The sequence below is a fragment of the Falco naumanni genome, chromosome 12, assembly GCF_017639655.2.
Source record: "Falco naumanni isolate bFalNau1 chromosome 12, bFalNau1.pat, whole genome shotgun sequence".
Lineage (NCBI taxonomy): Eukaryota > Metazoa > Chordata > Aves > Falconiformes > Falconidae > Falco > Falco naumanni.
In genome coordinates this window covers 23,332,113-23,354,658 of record NC_054065.1, presented here as the reverse complement: position 1 = coordinate 23,354,658, position 22,546 = coordinate 23,332,113, and the positions used below count along the sequence as shown (strand labels likewise).

Here is a 22,546-nt window from a genome sequence, read left to right as displayed (position 1 = left end):
CCACAGTCACGTAGTTTTCCCCTGATGAAGTCTCAGGAATGAAGGTTGCTGTAGACTTCCTTTGCAATCAGTGAGAAAAATGGGCATTTCCACAGCATGATTTAGGATTCCTCTGTTGTGCATAATTTTCTGCAGGTAATTAATTATTTCTACTGCATGTTTTGAAAAGGGAATGGCAGCTCACTGGTCTTCTATTTATAAGTCCCAGATAGATGTCTGAAATTTGGCAACAGCATCAGAAAGAGGGTCAAATCAGTAGCGGTAACCTGTGAGCAGAGAGGCCTGTGCTTTTTGTCTGGGGTTTCTAACTGCTTTTTAAATTTTGAGAATTCAGTAGGCAGTGTAAATCTTGGTTACAGTAGCACTGCCAGTCTTCAAATAGATTTAATGAATTTTGATCATTGTACTGCAGGCTGGAGCAAACTTCCTCTTCTCTAGAGACACGAACCACGCAAACTAGTTCTAAATGTACCCTTTTTTCAGGGAGCTGAATACCTTTAATATTTTTTTGCCTTGCTGGCAGGGTATAAAGCTAAAGGGGCTGCAACTGGATGTCAATACAATCCTGAAGTCTCTGAATGTGTTTAAAAGAAGCATTTGTGTGGAGGCCCTTATGCAGCTGAAAATCTCAACAAGAATTTGGCAGAAATCTCAGTGTTGGAAGATGGCAGATTCCTGTGCAGTGAGATGTTTACTGGTTCGCTGTTTTATCTTTGGCAGCTGCTTTTGCACTTGATATCTTCAGCTGTTTTTGAAGCTTTTACAAAGAATAATTATTCATTTCACGAAATGGATCTACTTTACCCACTCAACAGGGCAGTGATTCACATATTTCTCTGGCAACACCCTGTTGTTATCAGACCTGTGTTCACTTTTGGAGGGTTGCATTCACTGGGATGTTAGAACTTCCTGGGCCATGATTTTATTGCATGATTTACTGATGTGTGGGGTGACAGTTTTCAACGATTCCTGTGGAAACACTAGGGTCACCAAGCTCTTTGGGAGGTGGAAACAACCCAAGATTTCCTGGTTCTGCTGGCAGTAGTTGCTAATATGGTGCTTCAACAATCTTTTCACAGCAGTATGAGCTATTGTACTGACAACCTATAGATGGGTGGCAACTTCATTGTGTTACATTTCAAGCAACGTTTTCTTATTACCAGGGCAGATTACTGTAAAAGATAGTAGTGAATGGACTGGATTTTAGCTTCCTACAAGGTAAAATTCCACTAAATTAATAGAGCTTTCTCAGGCATTGATTATGTGAGGTTGGGATACTTGAAGGTTTTATTCATAGGGGTTTTTTTTAACGAGTTCCACAAATTCATGAACAAGGTTTCACTGCAGTCTACCAGAGCATTTATTGGGTTTTGTAAAGTTCAGGTTAAGCATACATTCTATAAGTTTGAATGTGTTCACGTGCTCTTTGAATAAAGTAACACCTAAATACACTTGCATGCTGGTCTGCACCCACAAACCAATCACTTGGTGATGTGCTTCTGGATGCTTACATATGCATACCAGTTGTTCACTAGTATATGTGTGCACTCTGTTCAGCTTTTGCATCAGTGCACAACAGTACAACATTTAACCAGAAAAGGCTGGTGGACTTATGTCATTTCAGAGTTTGGAGCCCTGTTGGAGGAGAATTTTTAAAATATATATTGAAAAATGAGACAGGGTTTATGGGGTGTGTACAATAAGTTTTATTCCTCCAACTGGCATAATGGAGGTTGGAGAGTATGGGGCACTCGGAACTCTTCATGTTTGTTTTGTGTCCAAAGAACAGTTTAAAGTTATGCCTGTACTTACCCCAATTTTTAAGAAGTTATTTGTTTTCAGTGTTGCAGAGTATAAGCTAGAGTATACATATGTTCTGGTTAACTCACCACATTTTTCTAGCATGATATTCTAACCTGCTTGGCCATTAACCTGGCTGGCTACCAGGAGAATTTTCAAACTGTTGACTCATATTGCTTCCATATGTAACTTAAACCACCTTTTCCCACAGTGGAGACAGCTTGAAGGTTAGCTGCATTTTCTTTTCAGGGCAGGGAACAGCATATTTTGAACTGAGTCAACACATATGAATAAAGCTATTATTAACTTCCTGGGGTCTAATCTCATTTTTGCTGAAAACTTTCCTGGTTGCAAACCAGAGAAGATAAACAGAGGGTTTTGCGCTCCTCTTTCCTCATGAGGTTTAGTAGTCTTCGGCATACATACCCATGGCTCTTATTTTCATATTTGTAAGGATGAATCTTCGTAGCTGCTATTACTTCCATACCATCTAAGGGATTGGGGGCATGAGTTGCTCTCTGTATGTGGGACCTGGTGTTTTGAGGTTGTGACTAATTAAGGGGGAGATGACACAGAGGCTGCATGCCATGTCATATTGTTGAGCACCTGTATATAGGTGGAATCTATATGTGGTTGGAGCTCCTATTCATAGTTGGAGCCATGTTTTGTGCCACACAGCAAAGGGAGGGGTGATGCCTAGTAGAACCGCTCTGCAGTGGTACAGAGTGGTACCCCGCGGTGTTGTCCCTCTGATTTTGCTGTCAAGCCAGGTGGTGGTTTTGCATGCAAAAGTCCTGACAACTCAGAGGGTCCCGCAGCAGAGCAGTAGCTGCCTCTGGCGCACACAGCCCAGGGTGAGGAGAAAGAGCCGTGGGACCCTACATATGAATGGGGAACACCATATGAGTAGGAAGGTGAAGGTGGAGGCAGCAGTTGTGTAAGACCTTGTGTGTTTGCACTCAGAAAAATCCCCTACTGAGTACTGATTTTTTTTTTTTTTCTTGCAGACTGCACAAAAAGCTGAAGGAAATTTAGCAAGACATATTTTTTTCTCATAGGCTTTGATATCCGTTTCACCTGTGGACCATACTGATGAGGAGGTGACCCGGGTTTAGGTCCAGTGTTACCACCGTTATGGCAGTCATATCCTTCTTCAGGTCCCTGCTTTCTTACTGATACTTTTCTTTTTTATTTTCTTTTTTTTGTTTTGTTTTGTTTTGTTTTTTTCCAGTAGGGTGAGAGAATGAGAATACTGATCTTCCTCTACAGCATTTGAGATCTGTGTATGAAAAGCAGTATGTGGCATTGCTTCAATTCACGTATCTGACTTGGTTCTACGGTTTTACCTTTTTTTAAGACCAAAAAAGAAAGTGAAGCTAATAAGGAAAAAAATAATCTCCTATATTGTAACCTCTGGAGCCCTGTAGCCAAGTGTAAGCGTTTTGCTCAGTTCAGGAGACATGAACGTGTATTTAAGCTTAACTCTGCGAGTAGTCTGAAATCAATAGGACTGCCATGTTGAACAAAAATGCTTTTAGCATGTTCTTAAAACCCAAACCAGATGGATACGTGGCTTTTTTCAAAGATGTGTGGCTAAAACTTTTCACTCCCAAACTTTTTATTCTAGCATTTCCATGTAATATTTATGCTTGCATTGAGTGCTGTTTTTCAGCTGAAAACACTACAATACAGATTTTTTCACTTTATATGATTTTGATTGTTTTGTTTGCTTTTGCAATCCCAGTCCAGCCTTTGTAAGGATGAATGCTGTGGTGGTGTCATCAGGGACTGGCTTTGCTGGACTTCAGATTGCAGAGACCAAACAGCCTTTGCTGAGAGAGAAGGCTCGGAAGACAAGAGCATATGGCTTCCTCCATATTTTTTTTTTACTGTAAAAGGCATGTTGGGAGTTTTGTGCTGTATAATTCTTTAGGTATTTGGATTAACTCTGATAAAATTATAGGTGGTTGTAAGGGAGTTTATTGTGCTTATAAATTGTAGTGGGGCTCCCTGTAATTTGTTATAATTAATTCAAGAGTTCAAGGGCAGAAAATCAGGATCAGGTTGTGGCATGCCTTCCTTTCTTGCTAAAGCATGCCATTACTGGCCTTTTTTTTTTTTTTTAAGGTTTAACCTTATGTTCATGGGTTTATTTGAACTCAGAGTATCCAAAAATTATAATACACTTTTAACGAAAAGTACAAGTACAGAGGATGGACCTGTTGCGGTTGGGGGGGTCCTTTTCAAATATAGAGAAATTGGTGGATACTGTAAAGCTGCACCTACTGGCTAAGCCTCTCGCGGAAGGAGTGCGTGTTTTGGGAAGCTTGTCATGTCTACAGGCTGCAACAAGGACTGGGTGCATGTCCATGCTTGTGGCCCATCAGAAATGGCAAGAAAAGAATACTCACGGAGCACTTCTTTACAACTCAGGCTGTTTTGCTGCCAACAAGAATGCTAAGTGTGATTATCTCGTTATCTCGTGTCTAACTGTTCAGGGCTTGACTAGTCATCCATTTAACACTGGACACCAAAGAGCCACAACACTTTTATACCAGGCTATACTGGAAGCAGCTGTTTATGTGTGAGAGGTTATAGACAGTGTGTTACCTTCCTAAACAGTCCTATGTCCATCTGCAATACATATATTATTTTCTTTTATGAATGCTCAATTTTACTGCAGGAATTTTACTTCATTAACTGATTCACATCAGGAACAAAGCTTATTGCTCCTCAAATGCTCATACTTTGCATTTACATTTGAAATCTGCTAGTTGTGTAAAGAATTGGTGGAGGTGGAGATCTGTCTTTCGGGGAATGCATGCAAATGAACAAAGTAGTAAACTGATGAAATAGAGGTGGCAAACAACAACTAAGCAGTGCTAGGTGCGTGAAGGTTTTCCTGTTCTAGTACCCTTGGCCAGGAGTTCACTGTGTAGCTGGACTTGAACCTTTGGAAGACATTAGTCTTTGGTAGGAACTTCATTGGTCAGACATGGTAGCTTGCCTTTCATTATGTGCCTCGCTGCAGCTCACAGAACAATGTATTGTTTCTCCTTATGCTCACAAGTTGCATAATAAAACAAATGGGAAGTGACCATCATTGCAAAACTAGCCTGTTTTAGCCAAACTCCATTTTTTCCCCTGTTGCTTTTAAACAGAGAGATTGAACGATGTGGAAGTAGGTGATACAAACTGTGTTTTGATCTGTCCTCCGTCCGACATGTGAAAATGATGCTAACCCAGCATTGTTCTGTCTCATTAGGAAGGGGAAAAGGAATGACACAAATCTTTCCATGAATTTCATTTATTTTATTTTTAGTTTCAGTCATGTTTTCCATCCTGCTGCTGGAGGAAATCAGGATGTAGACAGTTGGATGCTGCTTTTGAACAACCTAATTTCATAGTTACCTGAAGCTAACCTTGACATACCTTTTATAAGGTTGTTATGATCAAGGAGTTCCTACCCTAGAAACTGTTATGACTGTGTTTTTACTATTGGCATTGACAGTTTGAGCTTCTGAAGGAATTTTTTCCTGCATGTGTGACAAAGGCTCTTTCGTCTCCTTCCCTTTTTGTTTCTGGCAAGTCTGCTGATCTTTCTAAAGATCTGTGACAGGGTGTGGTAGACTTTTTCTCAATAATACCCTTCCAAAAATATTACCCTTTAGTAGTGGAAGCACAGACATTGCTTTTTATATTCTACCACAAATCCCAGATAAATAGCTATTGTCTAGTACTGTGAAGCATCAGACTTTTACTGGGAGAGAAGCTGATGAAATTCCAGAGGAGCAAGCTGGAGATGTTCTGTTTATCACCACCATCTAAGTTTTTTACAATGGCAAAGACAAGGCCTTAGCACTGCGTTACTGACAATGACATCATCAATGTATGTACCTACTTTTTTTTAAAAGTGCCTTTAGATTAAGATGTGCTGATTGAATCCTTACATCTAAAATGTGTTTCGGCATGCTCAAGCCCAGAAATCATAACACCATCTTTGCCAATATACAGAACACTGTATCTGAAAAGACCAGTCTTGTTTGCCAGCCTGCCTTTCTTTCTTGCCATATAAAGTCCAGTCCAAGTTTGCAGTCAGTTTTGTTACGGTGTGTTGAGTGACCCATGTGAAATAAAAATCATCCAGTAAGTAGCGCTCTGAGTTGACACTTGGGAACAAAACATATATCTCCCAAATCTGCCTTGGTTTCCTCCCAAGTTTACACCAGTAACTTCACCAGCCATGTGCCTCAGATACTGTTATTCGTACAATTAGGCTAATGATCATTAATGCTACTGAAAGCATGCTTTTCTCAGAAAAGCAACCAGTAAGAGTTAAGTATTATGATTGTCTCAAATATGCAATAAATAAATAAAAACAACCTTTTGGTCATTATCAATTAGTTCCTTTGATTGCTTATTGAATAGCTGAATCATTGGCTTATTTAAATCAAAGTCTGAGAAAACATGAAAGACCCTGTGTTTAAAATAAAAAATGGATTTATCTTTAAAATGTAGCATATAGGTATCTGTGGAATCCTGTTGCTAAATAGTATCAAAGCGAAGATCATGGCAGATTTTAAGGTGTGAGATGAACAATAGACACATCAATATCAAAGCTAATGCTTCAAATAATTTTAGTAAATGATAAAAAGGCCTCTGTTCTGGAGAAACTGCTTCCCCTGTGGGCAGATTGTTGTGTAAGTATACATTGCAGCGTCTGCTCAGAAGTGTATTACCATACCACGATAAATCCAAATGAGCTGACTCAGACTGTTGTTGTGATTCAGTGAGCCTTTTGTTATGTCCCTAATTTTAGAAGATCATATTGTACTCTAATTGTAATTTTTTTTTTTAAGTTGGAAAAGGGCTGAATGGTCTTGAGCTAAACCACTTGTGGGCCAATCTGTTTCTCCTGTGAGTCTTAGAGACTTCTTATTTTGGAGTTATGAAACAGTAAAGCAGTTCTCTTTTTTTTTTTTTTTTTTTATTCCAGAGAAGTTAAACTACATAGCTATGCAGTTATCCAATAGATAGGCTTGATGCCAGAAAGGTGCCTGATGAGTTATAAAAAAAGTTAGTCATGCCAGTAATTGCATCATTAGAAATTATTTTAAAGGAATTGTACCTCTTGGGTAATTAATACATGTTTTGTAGTGCTTTGTGTATTTTCAGATAAACTCAAGGTAAATATTTATTGGTATTAAAACTGTAATGTATCTATGCATACCAACTTGATATTTCCAGAAAAACACACTGACCATTTTTTGGTTTTGGTGTTTTTTTTTGTTTTGTTTTTTTTTTGTTTTTTTTAATAAAATTAAAGTGTTTCCTGCTGCACTAGAGATAATGAGTATATTCCAAACCCTTCCTGTTCATGATGTACATTGAAGGAAAGACTAGGGAAAAATAACAAAAATCCAGACTGACCACAGTATAGCATTCAAACAGTACTAATCCTTATTATCTTGATCTTGTCACTTTTGTATAAATATATAGATCTGTGTATGTATATGAAGTATATATTTAGATTGTAAATTCCTAGGGCAATGCGCACCATTTTTTCTGTTCTCATTCTCTCATTTCCTAGCAGAGTTGGATGTTGCTTGATTACTAAGGCTACTGGCTCTGATAATATTGATTATTAATTATTTGCCTTGTGTTTCTTTGTGAAAGTCACTGGTAGGAAAATTGTGAAGATGCACTGCACCCATGCAGCTACTCTGCAAAACTAACCCATATTCTTACTTTCGTAAACCACCCTTTAATTTCTTGACAAAGGTCTCACTTCCAATATTGATCAGGCCAGGTTTGGCATGGCTTGTGGTATCTAAAACATTGGTTGTTGATGAGAATGGAAATCAGCAAAATTGAATTATTTTCTGCATATATAAAACAACAACAGAGGTTATACATCTGGAGATAAACAGTGGTGATGGAAGGGTACCAGGAATTCAGTGACACTGTTCAAACACCCACATTCTTTTTTGAAGTGACAGGAGAACAAACATGAATCATGATCTTGGGAGGTCTATGCAGAATTATATGGGCAAATGGAATTTCTCTACATTTACACAGCTGTAGCTGAGTCTGAATCTGGGTCTTGCAATTAAATTTTAAACCACTACCCTTATCTCCTGCTTACTAATACTATTTGGGTTTTTTCTCCTCTGATGTAGTATGGATTACTAACATGCAGATGTTTATTCCAGAGGTCAGATGTTGCTTCAGTTGTCCAGTTGCAGCTTATTTACTTTATAAAAGTGTGCTTTTTGATGCAATAAATGCAAATATACTTTTAATGTTTTCTGTGTTGGCTAAATGGAGTTGTGGGAAATGATATCCTTATAATTATGGCTTTGTTCAGACTTGTTGTCCACTCCCATTCCCCTTGGAATTAGCTACAGGCTGGCAAACTGTAGCAGCCTTTATTATATTGAATGCACAATGGCTCTGTTAAAAACATTTAACCCAAAGTGAGCAATGAAGGTGAGAGATTATCATCTGTCAGCCCACTTGGCTATGGTGGTGTCTCTTCTGCCCTGCACTCCCCTAATACGCCAGAATGGCTCTGTGATTAAAGCTCTGTAAGTCTTCACTTCAAATTTCTTGCCTTTCATTATTTGGGGGTGCAGATTGCAAACTTTTGTTCAGTTTCCATATGCTTTCCCAACTAAACCACCTAATAGGAGGCTTATGAAATGCATGTTTTTATCTGCTGTTCTGAAACAGCTTTCTTCAGTGAATCTATAGCTGAATCATTTTAAAAATATTTGATTTCCCTCAAATTATAGATCTACTTTTGCAATCCAAGCGAAGAGAGAGCAGTCTTAGCTAGCATAGTGACATAATAACAGCATTTAACGTAATTTCAGATGGAGGAGCCTCAGATCCTTGACAGAATATGGGCCAATTTCTCCTCTCCGTTGGCTGGGCAGAGAGCCTGACCACAGCTTTGCAGCATGGCTGAGCCTTGAATCTGTGGCTGGCAGAGCTATTAGAGCCTTCTAGCAGAGCTTCCTCCAGGGTATGCTCCTCCTCTTCCTGAACAGTGGAATTGGCCACTCCAGTTCCTGCCCTGTGAAAGGAGATATCCCAGTTCGTGCCGTATGTGGCCACAGTGAAAGGAGACATCAGGGGACACCTTAGGTGTGTGACCCTTGTCACTGTCAGTCCAGGAGTATAGTTGAAGCTGATACGGACTGTAGGTTTCTGCCTCAGTCGTCTTCAGTTTACCTTGGTGCTTGCATTGAAAAAGGTGTCAGAGCTATAGCAGGTGACCACTTTTCAGTGTGTTTGTCTGTGAAAGCTGCCAGCCTTCTCCATGAGGTTTCTCCTGATGGATACACTTCATGTCAGAGCACTAGTTATATATGCCTGTTAAACTCTTGCAGCATGTCAACCTACAATATATAAATCCTAAACTTTTATTCTGCTACAGGATTAATAAATGCAGTGCTGTACCATAATACTGTGGAATGTCCCCATTAAGATTTTTAAATGTGACCTGGCTCTGACAATCAGGATGAAACATCTGTAAATGGGCATCTTTCTCATAAAATGGGTGCTGACTGCTGTCTTATCTTAATCTTTCTGAATTATTGGCAACTAAAATTGTGACTAAAACTCCACATCACTGTTTCTTTTGAAAGTCTTGGTCATAATATTGATACTACAGTAACTACATTGACGCTGTATTTTTTTCGATGCTTACCTAAATAATCCTTTCTGTGGTTTATGTATAGTTCTGCAGACACTGTGGTTGAAATGGCTCCACTGAAGCTGGTGACATTCTTGACTTCTGTAAAGCTAGGATGTCACTGTAAGATTTTACACTGTTTTGACTTTGATATAGTCTCCTAACTTTGTTTTAACCATAGCTCTAACTTTACGGCAGTTGTGGATTTTACTTTTGTTCTGTCAGACTAGAATATGAAACTCGTGCATACATATGTAGCATTGACATAAATAGCCTGCTTTTGGGATTACAAGTCTTGAAGACCAGATTCAGCAAATGCACACCTGCATACTTGATAAAGCAGCTTATGTCAAGCTTCTGTGAAAGCATTGTGCGTTTTCAGGATTGGGATTTAGTCATTGCAAAGAAGTGGAAACAAGCTAATTTGTCTCTTGGAACGAGCAAGTGTGGAACCTGGGGCTGAAGCACAGGGCTTAAGCTGAGCAGCCGTATGCTTTTCACACTGCCTCTCTCAATCAAAGTTCAAAACCTCCTAAGGTTTTAATCTTCGTTAGACTGTGAGAAAGCCAACTCTATAAACATTTTAGATTATATGTTTCCTGTTTGAGAATGTTCTTCAGCCTTTTGTGGGGGAGAGAGAGGAAGAGGAAGCCTAAAACCAGTAACCCAACAATTACCTTTTACACACACGTAAAAATTGTGAACCCTGAAGGGAACTTGAAGAATATGTGCAGAGGCCTTCCCTGAGAGGATTTCTGTGCCCAGCAGTGCTTGGAGCCTCTAAACACCCTGCTGCCTTCGGAGTATGGGTCTGGTCAGAGCGTTGGTGCTGTCTAGTGGCAAGTTACTGCATCTCACATCACTGACGGAAGAGTTAACCGAAGAAAAAATGTGAAATGCTGCATTAGATGAATAGCCCTCAAAGCATGGCTTTGGGTTATACTGGTTTTGAAGCACGTAGGTATTTTCTAACGCCTCCGCACAGAATTAAACAGTAACGTTTGTGAGTATAGTTAAGGCAGTGCAGTCCCTGTGTAACATGGGTGATGTTACAGTGGCTCTTCCTTTCCCGTTGGGACTGGGAAGGTGACTTAAACTCCAAAAAAAGACTAGGAAGTTTCTTTGCTATTCCCAACAGTTTAAAGGTAAGGTCAGATGTGGTGTGCTGGTTGCAGATGGGTCCAGTTAGGAGTTTACTGCCCCTGGCCTTTCTGACCACTCTTTGCTGTCTGCTTTGCAGAGCTTGCAGTCTCTGAGACTGGCTGTTATGCTTGTGTATCATTTCTTTCTAATCCAGTTTATTTCAAGCAATTATGTTTTTTAAATCCATGACCCTTTAAGCAGATGCCTTTTGTGTTGGGGGCTGAGCAGGCATGCAGCTGGAGTGGCAGCCTTATAACCTGGTTCAGCTGCAGCCAGACTGGCATGTCTGGTCACAGCCTGAGAAAACCCTTTTTGGGGGGATTTCCGAACTGGGGTCACCCAGGTGCATCAGTTACTATCTGCAGGTCTGGGGGTTGGGTGCACGAGGCTGAGTGCACACACGGGCTGTGGCTACACTGGTACAGTGCCTCTACCTTTGGGCTCAGGCGTGATGAGGAGTTGCTTGTCAGCTGAGTTATATGTGTCAGCATCAAATGTTTAAGCTGATGGGCATGAGATCATTATACCACTGTAACTCAACTTTATAACGAAGCTGTCTCCACTGAACTTTAACCTGATATCCCAGAGGGATTGGTACGTATCCGTGCTAATTGGCCAATTCTGCTGTAGGTCTGGTCCGGTTCAGCAGATGGGAGAGATGCACGGATGGAGACAGTAACTTCTTAAGCTTTTCATGGAAAGCTGCTTGTTTGTCATAATTTACTCTATTGCAGATATAAGGTGAAATGTGCGAGTTTTGTTACTATGGTTAAAGCTAACAATTTGTCTTGCGATTAGTTACTGCAGTTCAGCAAGTGCATGATACTAGAATCTGGTTTTGCTTGATTTGTGTATCTAAGTCATCCTTACAGATGAGAGATGCCAATTTAAAAAACCTTCATATGGGCCACAGTTAAAGTTATGTCAGTAGGCCAAAGTATATTGCTAAAATTCTGTTTCTTCTATCAAAATGTTAACTCTGGAGCAAAAACAACAGAAGAAATATAGAACAGCCTCTTTTGGTACTGGTGATTGCATGGTCTTCAGTAACCTCTACAAAACGAAGGGAGGAGGTATTCCTAGTAGATGTCCCTCTTCTGTGTGGTCTAGGGAATGCAAATTAGAACTTTTTATTTCCCTTTTCCTCCACCTGGAAGCATTGCACATGTAGGGATCACATTGATTTGTTTTGGTAATGTGGAACTTCTGAAGCCAGGTACAGACTGCTGTTTAACAGCCTGACCTGTTTGTGGTGAGTTTTTCTTGCTTTCAGCAAGCAGTCTTTTGTTCTGTAGAAAATGTACAAAGATATAGATGTTCTAATTTGTGTTCCTTTTTTTGTTTGTAGATATCAGTATTACCTACAAGTGAAAAAGGATGTTCTTGATGGTCGATTACTTTCTTCATTGGAGCAAGGAATTCGACTAGCTGGTTTGGCAGTGCAAGGTAAGATGACTTCACCTGATAGCCCTTTTCCAACACTGGCTTTTTTGGTTTGTTCTGTATGTTGACTGGGCGCTAACTAAGGCCTTGTATGACTCCTACTGACAACAGCTGGGTCTTCTATTGATTTAGAGTGCATAGGTAGACTGCCGTTGATGAAATGCCCTTAGGGAGGGAATGATGGACCACATCACAGCATTCAACTTTCTTATTTCTACAATCCATATAAGTGAACCTGAACAAAACTCCAGTTCTTCCAACCCCAACCACGGAGTGCTTTGCAATAATGAATTTGCTTCACGTTCTCTGGTTTGAAATGCAATTACATCAAAGAGCATAGCAGCAGCTTTAATTTTGCCTTTAATTAAAAACTCATTTTGCTGTATAGTGCTATCTGAAGTATGAAAGAACACATGACCATAATTATGTGAGTTATAAATTAATAATAAACTACTACTTACAATGTGATTTTTATTCTGAGCCTCCTAAGTACATCAATAAAAGTGGGCTCATATAATGTGTATGGCAGAGGAAGAAGCCCTGTATTTGGGGAAAGGATGTTTCAGTCTATCCACAACTGACTCTGAGAACTAAGGTAGCATTTAAACAGTCATACTCTGGGCATATCCTCTGATGGGAGGGAAGGGGGAAGTGTATACATAAATAGCAAACATGAAGAGCTGAGTCTTGAAAATTAAAGGTTCAATGGAGAGTAATGCTAATATGATCTTTCTTAGAGCAATAGAAATTCAATTTTAGTGTCTTATTTCTTGGTTTAAAATTGAGGAAAAAGTGTTTCCTGTCAAATCTTGAAATGTTTATTGCTCAAGGAAAATAGATGTATAAGGTTCCATACTGAATTTTGCAATTTAGGTAAATGAATTTGTTCCAGTGTGTAAGTAAGGGCTAAGTAGATACTGAATGTGTTTCACCCATCCTGTGTTTTTGGAGCTTTTTGCTGATTTTGAGAGTCAGTCTTTATAATCAGTTTAAAGCAATCACTTTTATTCTGAATTTTCCATGTAATCTATTATATTTCAAAGACTTGCATCAGAACACTGCACTTAATCCTGTTTGCTTTATTCTGACCTTATATTACTCCCTGTCCTTTGCATGTGATGCAACTGGAGATATTTGAAATACTTATTTCTTTTAAACTTACAGACTTTGATTCATGTCCATTTTTATTTCTTTCTGTTTATGCTAAAACATAACTCTGAGGTGAAAACAAGATGAAACTGCATTTTTGGCATCCTGCAATACATGAAATTGTTATGAAGCTTTGAAAGAATGTTTAGATAATATGATTTATAGTGGGGATTTCCAACTTCTATAATATGAGAATCTTGTAGATGGCGTTTTATCCAGTTCAATTAATATAAAATAAAAACCTCCTGGCAAGATATTCTTTTGATATAAGCTGTTGTGTATTTAGCAGATAGATAAATATAGGGTTTTTTTGTATTTTTTAACGTAGTTTAGCCTTTAGAAAGCATTTTCAAAACTTCACAGTTACAACGACATTTAGACAAGAACCCTCAGCCTCACATATGTATGTGAGCATGGAGATGAGTACCTCCTAAAGAGATGTAGAAGGAGTAGAAAAGAAAAAAGAAATATGTGGTCCAGTCAATTCAAATGACACGGTGCCTGTATTATGTTGGCTGTAGAAGGATGAGACCTCCCCTGTCCCCCTGCAAGTCATGATGGTTGTTGAAAATTTTTAATAGAATTGGCTAGTGTATTTTAACCTCCTAAGCTGTAAGATCAAGCATCTTCTGTGCAATTGCGTACAGAATTGGAACAGAGGTAGGTTGAATTTTGGGGCTTTTGCCTGGTCAGGGTTGGAAACACTGGAGAAGCAGAAATGCACACTGTTTTTAAAGAGGCTGAGCAATCCCAGCCTTGTTAGATGATGGTGTTAGCTCGTGAAGGCTACAGAAAAAGGAACTCTTACACTCCTGATGGTTAAGTACTGCAAATGGTCATAATATCAGAGATCAAAAGAAAGAAATTACTTGGTGGCTGTTGTTTGATCTCTGGTAATAACACTGTTATTTTCAGACCTCCGTGTTAAAAGCTTAAGTACAAGCAGGAATCTTTGTGCTGAGTTGTGGCTTCAGAGAGAGTTTGCCCACGTGAAATTAAGCATCTGTGCAAAGGCTGTGTGGTCTTAACGTGTGGAAGATGCTAAAATGAGTAACTGTGTTGTTTTTTCCAGCGGATTTTGGAGACTATAATCAGTTTGAATCTCATGACTTCCTCCGAGAATATGTCTTGTTTCCTATGGTGAGTTCCTTATCCCCTTCTTTTGTGGTCTTTTATGAGTAATTTCTCCATGCCTCAGAGATGGCTTTGTTGATAACAGAGTAAAAGCACCAGTGCCTGAATAGTGGAAATAAACTTTGCTCCCCAAAACCTTCAATATACTTGCTTGCATCTGAATGAATAGATGCTATGGAAAATTAGCCTTTTTCACTTCCTTAAGCCTTTACTAGGAATAGGTATCAATAAAAAAAAATGTACTACTTTGAATCAAAAAAGAATTTGCAGCAATTTAAAAAGATGTTTACTAGCAGTACTGTAGTATTAGTACCATGACATAACAAGAGGATATGAGGGCTGCTCATATGGTAAATGTTGTGTCACAGGAAAAATCATGCAGCCTTTCCTCAAGAGAATGTGAATTTACATCAACTGACTATTAGACTGAAGCGAAGCATGAATCGAGTCTTCTCCAAATGTTCTCCAGGGACTGTGATGTACATTTGTTTTACATTTACATTGGAAACTAGCAAATAACTTGAATGCTGAGGGAGGTGGTTTAGGTCACTAATGACTCTGATTACAAATGCCAAGCACTTGCAGTCCATGACATTGAACTTCTCTGGGAGGATGGATTAGAGGTGGGGAAAAAAAGCCTGCTGAGGTTAAGGCTGGCTTTATCTTAGATGAGCAAGTCCATCAGCATGTGTGTTGAGTGTACACTTCATAAAATGTAAAAGATTGTGGAATTCTTGCTAACTGGGGAAAAAAAAAATGGAAGTGGGGTGGGATTCCCATGCCCTGAGTATAGCTGCCTAGAAGTTAAGGCATCTGGTTTCCCTCTGCAATTAGTGGAGCGGTAGAGGGAGAATGATTCATCTCACTGTGATTTGAAGGCTTGAGAAAGGCACTTCCAGAAGCGTTTCATGCCATTTACTGGTGCTCTTATTACAGGAACTGCAGTGGATAGTCCATTTTCAAGTCCAAAAAGCTGACAGGTCTTGAAGTGAAAGTGCAATTTTGAGCTGGTAGACAGAGTTCAATACCAGCTGAAAAAGAGAGTCAGCAGGAAGAAGGGGAATTAATAAATGCATAGAGATCTGAATATGCCTTGTGTAGCTAGAATGTGGCTTCGATATTGACCTTTCACCAAGAAACTTCTGTTAGCCCAACTAGTGGAGCAGGATTTCTTTGGTAGGCCACCTTTATCTATTGATAAGTAATTGATGATCCTGTGTATAGACGATGCTTTACGAATTTGTGTATGATAGCCTAAGTGGGAAAGAAGATGGCTGCAAATGCAGACGGCGAGAGACATGTGTTGTCAAGCTCTTGCTTTGTAAATTGCTGAACTCATGCGAAGTTCTTTCAAAAATACTGGTATAATTTTTCTATTCAGGAAAAAAACAGGAGGGTTTAGGCCTCTGGAGGAGCTTTCAGGTGGTTAATTTATATGTGGTTCAGCAGTTTACTTTTTGGGTTCAACTCCTAGAACCCCCAATTTTGAGTCAGCTGCCTACATGGTGGCGTGGTCAGCTCTCTTCCGTTTTGCTTGCACTCACTTTGTGGTATCTTGCCTTTCATCCATGCTACTACTTAACAAGATCAGCAAAGTGTCTGCTTCCTACAGTCTTCAGAAGCCTAATCTTAAATCAACTGTTTCTCTAGACATTTCTTTAACTACTTGTTTCTGCTTTTATGGGGAGGAGTGGATAACAGAATAGTAAATATTTCACTGCAAGTTCAGTGACAGTTGCTAAGTGCTGCAGATATAAACTAGTCCTGAAGTAAGTGGGAGGCTTTGAGTGAATCTCAGGCGTAGAAAGAGCCTCCAACAAGAACGTTGCTATAAATTCATTAGTGAAGTGAGCTTGTGGATGAGGGAGGGGCAGCTATATTTGTACTGTTTGATCTTGTGAGGCTACAATCTGTGTCAAATGGCATTTCTTCAGCAGCAAAAAGAACAAAGTTATGTACACAGTACACCCCACAGGTGTGTAGCTGTGCATAGGCATGTACCATGCCATTTTTCATTAGCACACTTTCACATTTTTTTGTGGCAGAAGCAAATATCAGAGGGAGGGCCCCATTGAGCAAGAAACAGGCAGTGTATTTGAGTACATTACATGCAGCCTTAAGGCTTTTAAAATAAAAATAAGAACTTTGAGGTTTTGCAAGAAAGTTTTTTCAGCTTCCTTTTTTTTTCGCCTTGAATTTACAAGCAGACTTCCTTTATTAACTTGCTCCCAATTATTTCAGAATTGTTTCTACCACACATTATTAAATTTGCAGAAGATAAAAGTTTCTGCTCAGAAATGTGTTGTAAGCATAAAGTACGTTTTATTCCATATTTGATGAGGTAGCAGAACTTCCAATCCCTTTTAACATGGGAAAGGGAGCACTTGTAGGTTGCAGGACAGAAAATACCTATGACTTCATTTTTCATGGTCTACGCAGTGTTTTGGGTTGTTTTAAAAGTTATATATTGATTTGTAACCTTTCAAGTGTTTTTAAAGACTTGTTTGGTCCTTATCCAGGAAAAGATCACATATCAGTGCTCTGTACTCTGTGCTCTACTGTAGAATGGTAACCACCTTAGCCTTATTTTTAACAGTACCTTTTTAGGATCCCCAAAGAAGATACATATATTAAAAAAAATTTTTAAAAATCAGACTCTTATGTTCTCCTTGCACATTTTCAGCATCCCATGCTCTGAATTTTCAGTGCAGTTTGGTGATAAGTTCTCTCTCTGTAACTTCCTGGAAGAGCATGAACATCTGCTGTCATAATTCCTTTCTTGTGTTGAGTTTTGTCTCTCTTTGGATGTCTAGTTTTCAGTGCTACTTCATATTCTTACAGGATTGGACCCAGGATGAAGCTGTCTTGGAGGAGCTGACTCAAAAGGTTGCTCAGGAGCACCGAACTCACAGGTGAGCTTGACGTGTTGAGGTTTGGATTTTCTTTAATTTTTTTTTTCATTGTCATTGTCCTTCTAGTACTTCCCTTCCTCCTCATGCTTATGTGGCAGGGGTGAGCTAGCCTATCTTAATTTTGTTACTGTGCTACGTCTCACTGGATTGTTAATTAGTCTATTACAAAAGATTACCTGCCTCCTGTGAACACAAAATGGCTGAGGAGCTTAATCCTAAATAAACGAGCATTTGCACCATAAAGCTTAATGAGCATGTGTAATACTATTTACAATATGTAGTAGACTCCTTTCTTGGTTTCATTTAAATCCTGATGGTAAAAGCCCCTGTGACTTGATTGGGGGTGGTCCAAGGGGTTTCTCTCATTCAAGAGACAGGGGGACACACACGCTCTCCATGTAATGGAAATGAGAATAGCAGGAGCTGGGTTTTAAGTCTTGTTGTGGAAAAGATACAACATGGTGTTACTAGTTAATGAGCTAGGGTGTATATGTATTAGTGCTTCAGTACAAATGCCTTCTTTGTAAGCAAGCTTCTTTCACGTCATCTAGGTGTTTCGGTGGTGGAAGTATTCAAATGTCTAGAGTGCTGTTCTTAGAAAAACGGCAGTGCCTGTATGTCATTGGAAATAATCTTTTGTGCTATGTTGTGAATTTGCATTTAAAGTTTTATTATGTGAAATGCAAAAGGAATATTATGTGAAGGGTGCAGCACTCCCCATTACATGACGGAAAATGGTAGTCAAGGGGTAAATGCCAATCTCGGAGCGTAAGATGATTCTCAGTCTGAGTTTCAATGCAAGCTTGGGGCTTTGATGCAACCAAAGGATTAGTTTCCAGGCTGGCCATGAACAGGCATGGTTCTGTTCTCTCTCTGCCACGGACTGCTTGTGTGATCTTGGTTAACTCACAGACTTGAAAGGAAAGATTTCCCTCCCCTGCTGTGCTCTTTGGTGCTATTTCTGCAACACAAAGAGCAAATACTTATCCTCACTTCAGCAGGTAGATCACATTGCGCCTCCTTTCTCTCCCTCTTTCTCCCAAGTATTCGTTCAGTTCCTATATTTCTGTTTGTAAGCTGTGGTAAGGAGGAGCAAAGAGGAGAAACATTAATAGTGGCCTTCTTTTGGAGCAACCTGCAATCTATTCTGACCTGCTTTTGAGAACTGAAATCTGTCTGAATTCCTGAGCTGTGACAGGAGCATGTGTAGACACGTGTGTAAAAGTTTTTCAGCTGGTTTATTCTCTATTATGAAAGAGAGTCTGCTCAACATTTGGATTTAGTGCCTGTGGTTTTGAACAGCCAACTTGAAAATGTCCTCCCTTTTAAGTCATTTTAAGGAGCTTCAGTGGACTTGTATACTATTTATGCAAATAGTATAGTTCTGCGAAGTGTAGTATGCAAAATGTAGGACCCATATGGCTCAAACTGGCCATCCATAACTAGACAAAACCTGATGCAATGGCGTGATGTTTTAATAAAGCCTGGAAAACATTTGAAGTGTACAGAGGAAACTGAGTAATAGGATCAGTTCAGTTTGTTCCTCCTTTAATTTGAACTGTGCTTTGTACCTTACCTTAGCAACATTTAGTGAAATTCTTCCCCTTGCTGATTATGATCCTAATGTTGAAAATTAGTTTTGTATTGTGCATTTCTAGGCAGCATCTCCAAAGTGTCTTCTAAAGTAGTTTGTGAATCTCCTATTTTTTCATTAGTATTTTTTGTGTATCTATATATATTGAACCTTTTGCTGCCTTTTGTTACTCTAATTGCAGTGGTATTACAGCAGCAGAGGCTGAGCTAATGTACATCAATGAAGTGGAACGCCTTGATGGTTTTGGACAGGAAATTTTCCCTGTGAAGGTATGTTAGTGTATGTTATAAAGGAACCTCTGAATCAAATGATGCAGAAGTCTGCAGCCACCTTTGGAACATGTGCAAGATGTGTTTGGCCAAAAGGGACAGGACTTGTTTCACTGTTCTGGAGGGTGAAATGACTGCTGGTAGTTTGAATGGACACTGCGGCGTGAGGGTGTCTCAGGCCTGCGGTGTTACTTTTCCATGAAAATCCTTTTCACAGAAGAGGTTGCTGTGTGCTAGGGCCCGCTCACTGGGCAAGAAGAGATGCTCTTTGCTTTTCTTTGGGTGCTTTCTGAGGAAGAGTGACTGGGGCAAATGAACCTCAGCTTTGGTCTTCTTTAGCAGGATAGGAAGACAAGACCTTTTCATGTGTTTCTCAGTTGCTATTTACCAGGCATTAGCTTTGCTTTTCCTTAGTTTCCTGTATGTGCACACAGGTCCTTCACACATTTAAAACTGAGGGAGGGTTTCAAGGTTTATTTTGCATTTGTAGTTGCTTCCTTTTGCTGGAAGCCCCTTTCTGCCATGGATGGTCTGTCTGGCCTTATGGAGCACATGCCACCGTGATAAAGTTGTGCTGAGAAACTGAAAACTGCTGTTGCCAACACGACTTGTTTCTCTTTGCTAACCAGACCAGCCACTGTAAGTGGTGGACTGCTACCAGGTTTTCTCCTAGTTGAAGATTAAGTGGAATTTTAAACCAAATCAAACAAACAAAACACCACACTAAACAAAAAAACCTTTCTGCTGAAATCAACATTGACCCTTTGGCCAGTCTCAACATTGGCCTGAATGGCAGGAACCAAAAAGCAAAAAACTTTGTACCCAACAACAAAAATGATGGAATGTTTATTGCCAAGGAATGAAATCAATGTTTTCCTCAAATTAATTCATATTAATGCTACATGCTGCTGCAAAGCATTTCTGTGTTGGAATAATCATTAGATATTATTGCATGTCAGTAAGATAAATATGAACAGTGGACTGGGTGCTTAGCAAAATTGCAGGAAGGTGTTACCCTTGTATCAAAGAGCTGGCCTTGCAGGCAAGTAGAACTACATTCAAAGAGAAAAAGGGAAAGATTTCTCTCTTGTTACTATTAGAAAATGCTATTAGAAATACATTTTTCTTTCTATATAGATACTTGTGTGTATACACACAGATGTATTTATATGTGTACAAATACATACATTTTTCCCCAATGTTTTCCCAATATTTTTGCCTTCTAAAGCTGCCTCTGGAACAAGGCAGAGGAATGTGTAGTCCTCTAATCAGACTGAACTGAAGACTGTCAGCCGTAGGACCTCTGCTGACTTGTAGTGTATGTGGAAGAACGCTGGCATATGTGTAGGCTGGAGCTTGAAAATTGGCATCCATCATTTGTTTGCAAAAGGCCTAACACTTAGTAGTTAGAAACAGGTGCAGATATTCCATTGCTGCCTTCCAGGGATCAAGTACAGCAAGGCCAGGAGAACAGCTCTAATCTGATCTCTTAAAATGCAGGGGTGCCTGACAGTTTCTAGACTTTGCTTATGTGTAGTCCATTAACTTCTCTCATATCCTTTCTTCTAGCAACTCTTTTTAACCACACTCCTTGTATTAGCATGATTTTCATTTACTGCTTTAAAGTGTGGATCAAGTACTATATATGCAGCTGAGGGGGAGCTGGTTTTGTTGATAAATGTAGAAAACCCTCTGTCCACAGCATTAAGCTTCTGTAGCAAAAAAAAAAAAACCAAAAAAAAACAAGAAAAAAACATTGTGAAGAAAACCACTGATTGCAAAATGGAACAGGAGCGCATGGTTTTCAAACAGGAGCCCACAAGGAGACATGGATAGGCACAAAATAATAGAACTTCTGAAAAACAATGCAATAACGGTGGACATCGTGGTGCATGCAGATGCATATTTAACCCAATAGCTGAAAACCAGTGGAGGCTGTGTCTGTACAGAGATGCAAGTACTTTTTAGGGTGACATGCTGTGAACTTCTGCCTGGACTACTTAAAGGAGACGTGAAGAGTATAGCTTTTGAGAGGGATTCCATCTCCAGGTGTGGTTTTCTGAAATCTCTACATGTTTTAACAGATAACTGGAGAAATACTATGAATGTGAAAGAGAACTATTGCTTTTGGTAGTCATGCGACAAGTCATACTACACTCTAGATAGCTATAATAACAGTGGTAGGGAATGGGGGGTATTATACAATGAGTGCCAGTTTGTGCTGTGCGTGATAGAGAACCTTGGGCTTGTTTAGCCTTTGTCTGTTGTCACTAATCAACGGAACGAATCTAGTTAAGGACTAACTGCTTTGAAATAATGAACATCAGGGTCTGATCAAGCAGCAATATGTAGGTTAGTCAAGGGTTAGTCCTGCCTTCATCCTGAAAAGGGCTTCTCTTCGGTAGTTCAGCATGCATTCATATGCATGTATTGGCCAGTTTCTTTATTAAACTAGATATATTATCCTTTCTTTGCAGGATAATCATGGAAATGACACACGCCTTGGTATTTTCTTCATGGGTATCTTCATAAAAAACAGAATTGGAAGGACAACTGTGATTTATAGGTAAAAACTAGGGTCTTCTGCATTGAAAGCTACTTGCTTTTGAGAGCTCCATGTGTGGGGTTTTTTCCTTACTTACATATGTGACTTCAATAGTGCGAATCCTCTAACTAAGGAGTAGTCACATCACTGTTTTCAGGATTGGCCTCTTGGCCATAAGAGATGTGATAAAGAACAAGTTCTGATGTCTGTGAATGGGTTTGACGGCCAGAAAGATGTAGTTATCTGTCATGTATCTTATTCTACTTACAAGGCTTTGATCCCTTTTCTTGCCTTTATGTCTGCTTCTTTGATGCTTCTGAATGCAAATCTGTTAAACCTCACAGCTGGCAGCCTAGGCACTCGATATTTCTGAAAATCTGATTGCCATATTTAAGTATCCCACTTAAAAAAAGCTGAATTTTCTCATTCTGTAATTTTGAAAAGCCTGGCTGTGTCACTTGTTTATTTGTTCTGATGTTTGTTTTGGTTATTAAGAATCACTTAAACCTTTCCATTAACTTTTTGTGGGTTTTGTGACTTCTTATGAAAGCTTGTTCTGTATAAAAATGTTGCTAGAAATCTCCATGATTCCAGGGAGGCTAGGGTTTCACCTATTCTTCTTGGCTACTGTTCTTGTGGGTATTTCCGTTATTGTTGTTGTTTTAACTTGAGGTGGATTTTTACTAGTTCCTGTTATTAGAAAATGAACATTCGTGCAGCCAAAAAGATACGGTTTATGAGCTGCACTAATTTTTAGTCTGTAGCTAAATTTTGTATCAGACTTAAGCTGGATTGTTGGCTTTTTTTGCCTTAAAAGGGCTTTCAGTGGTCATCTTCAAAAATGTTAGGGCTCCTTTT

At 39.3% G+C, this 22,546-nt stretch overlaps 1 protein-coding gene across 1 annotated transcript in view; it reads left to right on the top strand.

The window, feature by feature from the left end:
- The window catches only part of PTPN14 (protein tyrosine phosphatase non-receptor type 14), a 121,428-nt gene that overhangs the window by 63,308 nt on the left and 35,574 nt on the right, over positions 1-22,546 (top strand). The window contains exons 4-8 of the mRNA XM_040611712.1: positions 11,991-12,088; positions 14,307-14,374; positions 17,210-17,280; positions 19,056-19,143; positions 21,621-21,709. Of these exons, the coding sequence (XP_040467646.1) occupies positions 11,991-12,088; positions 14,307-14,374; positions 17,210-17,280; positions 19,056-19,143; positions 21,621-21,709 (414 nt within the window). The remainder of the gene's footprint in view (positions 1-11,990; positions 12,089-14,306; positions 14,375-17,209; positions 17,281-19,055; positions 19,144-21,620; positions 21,710-22,546) is intronic.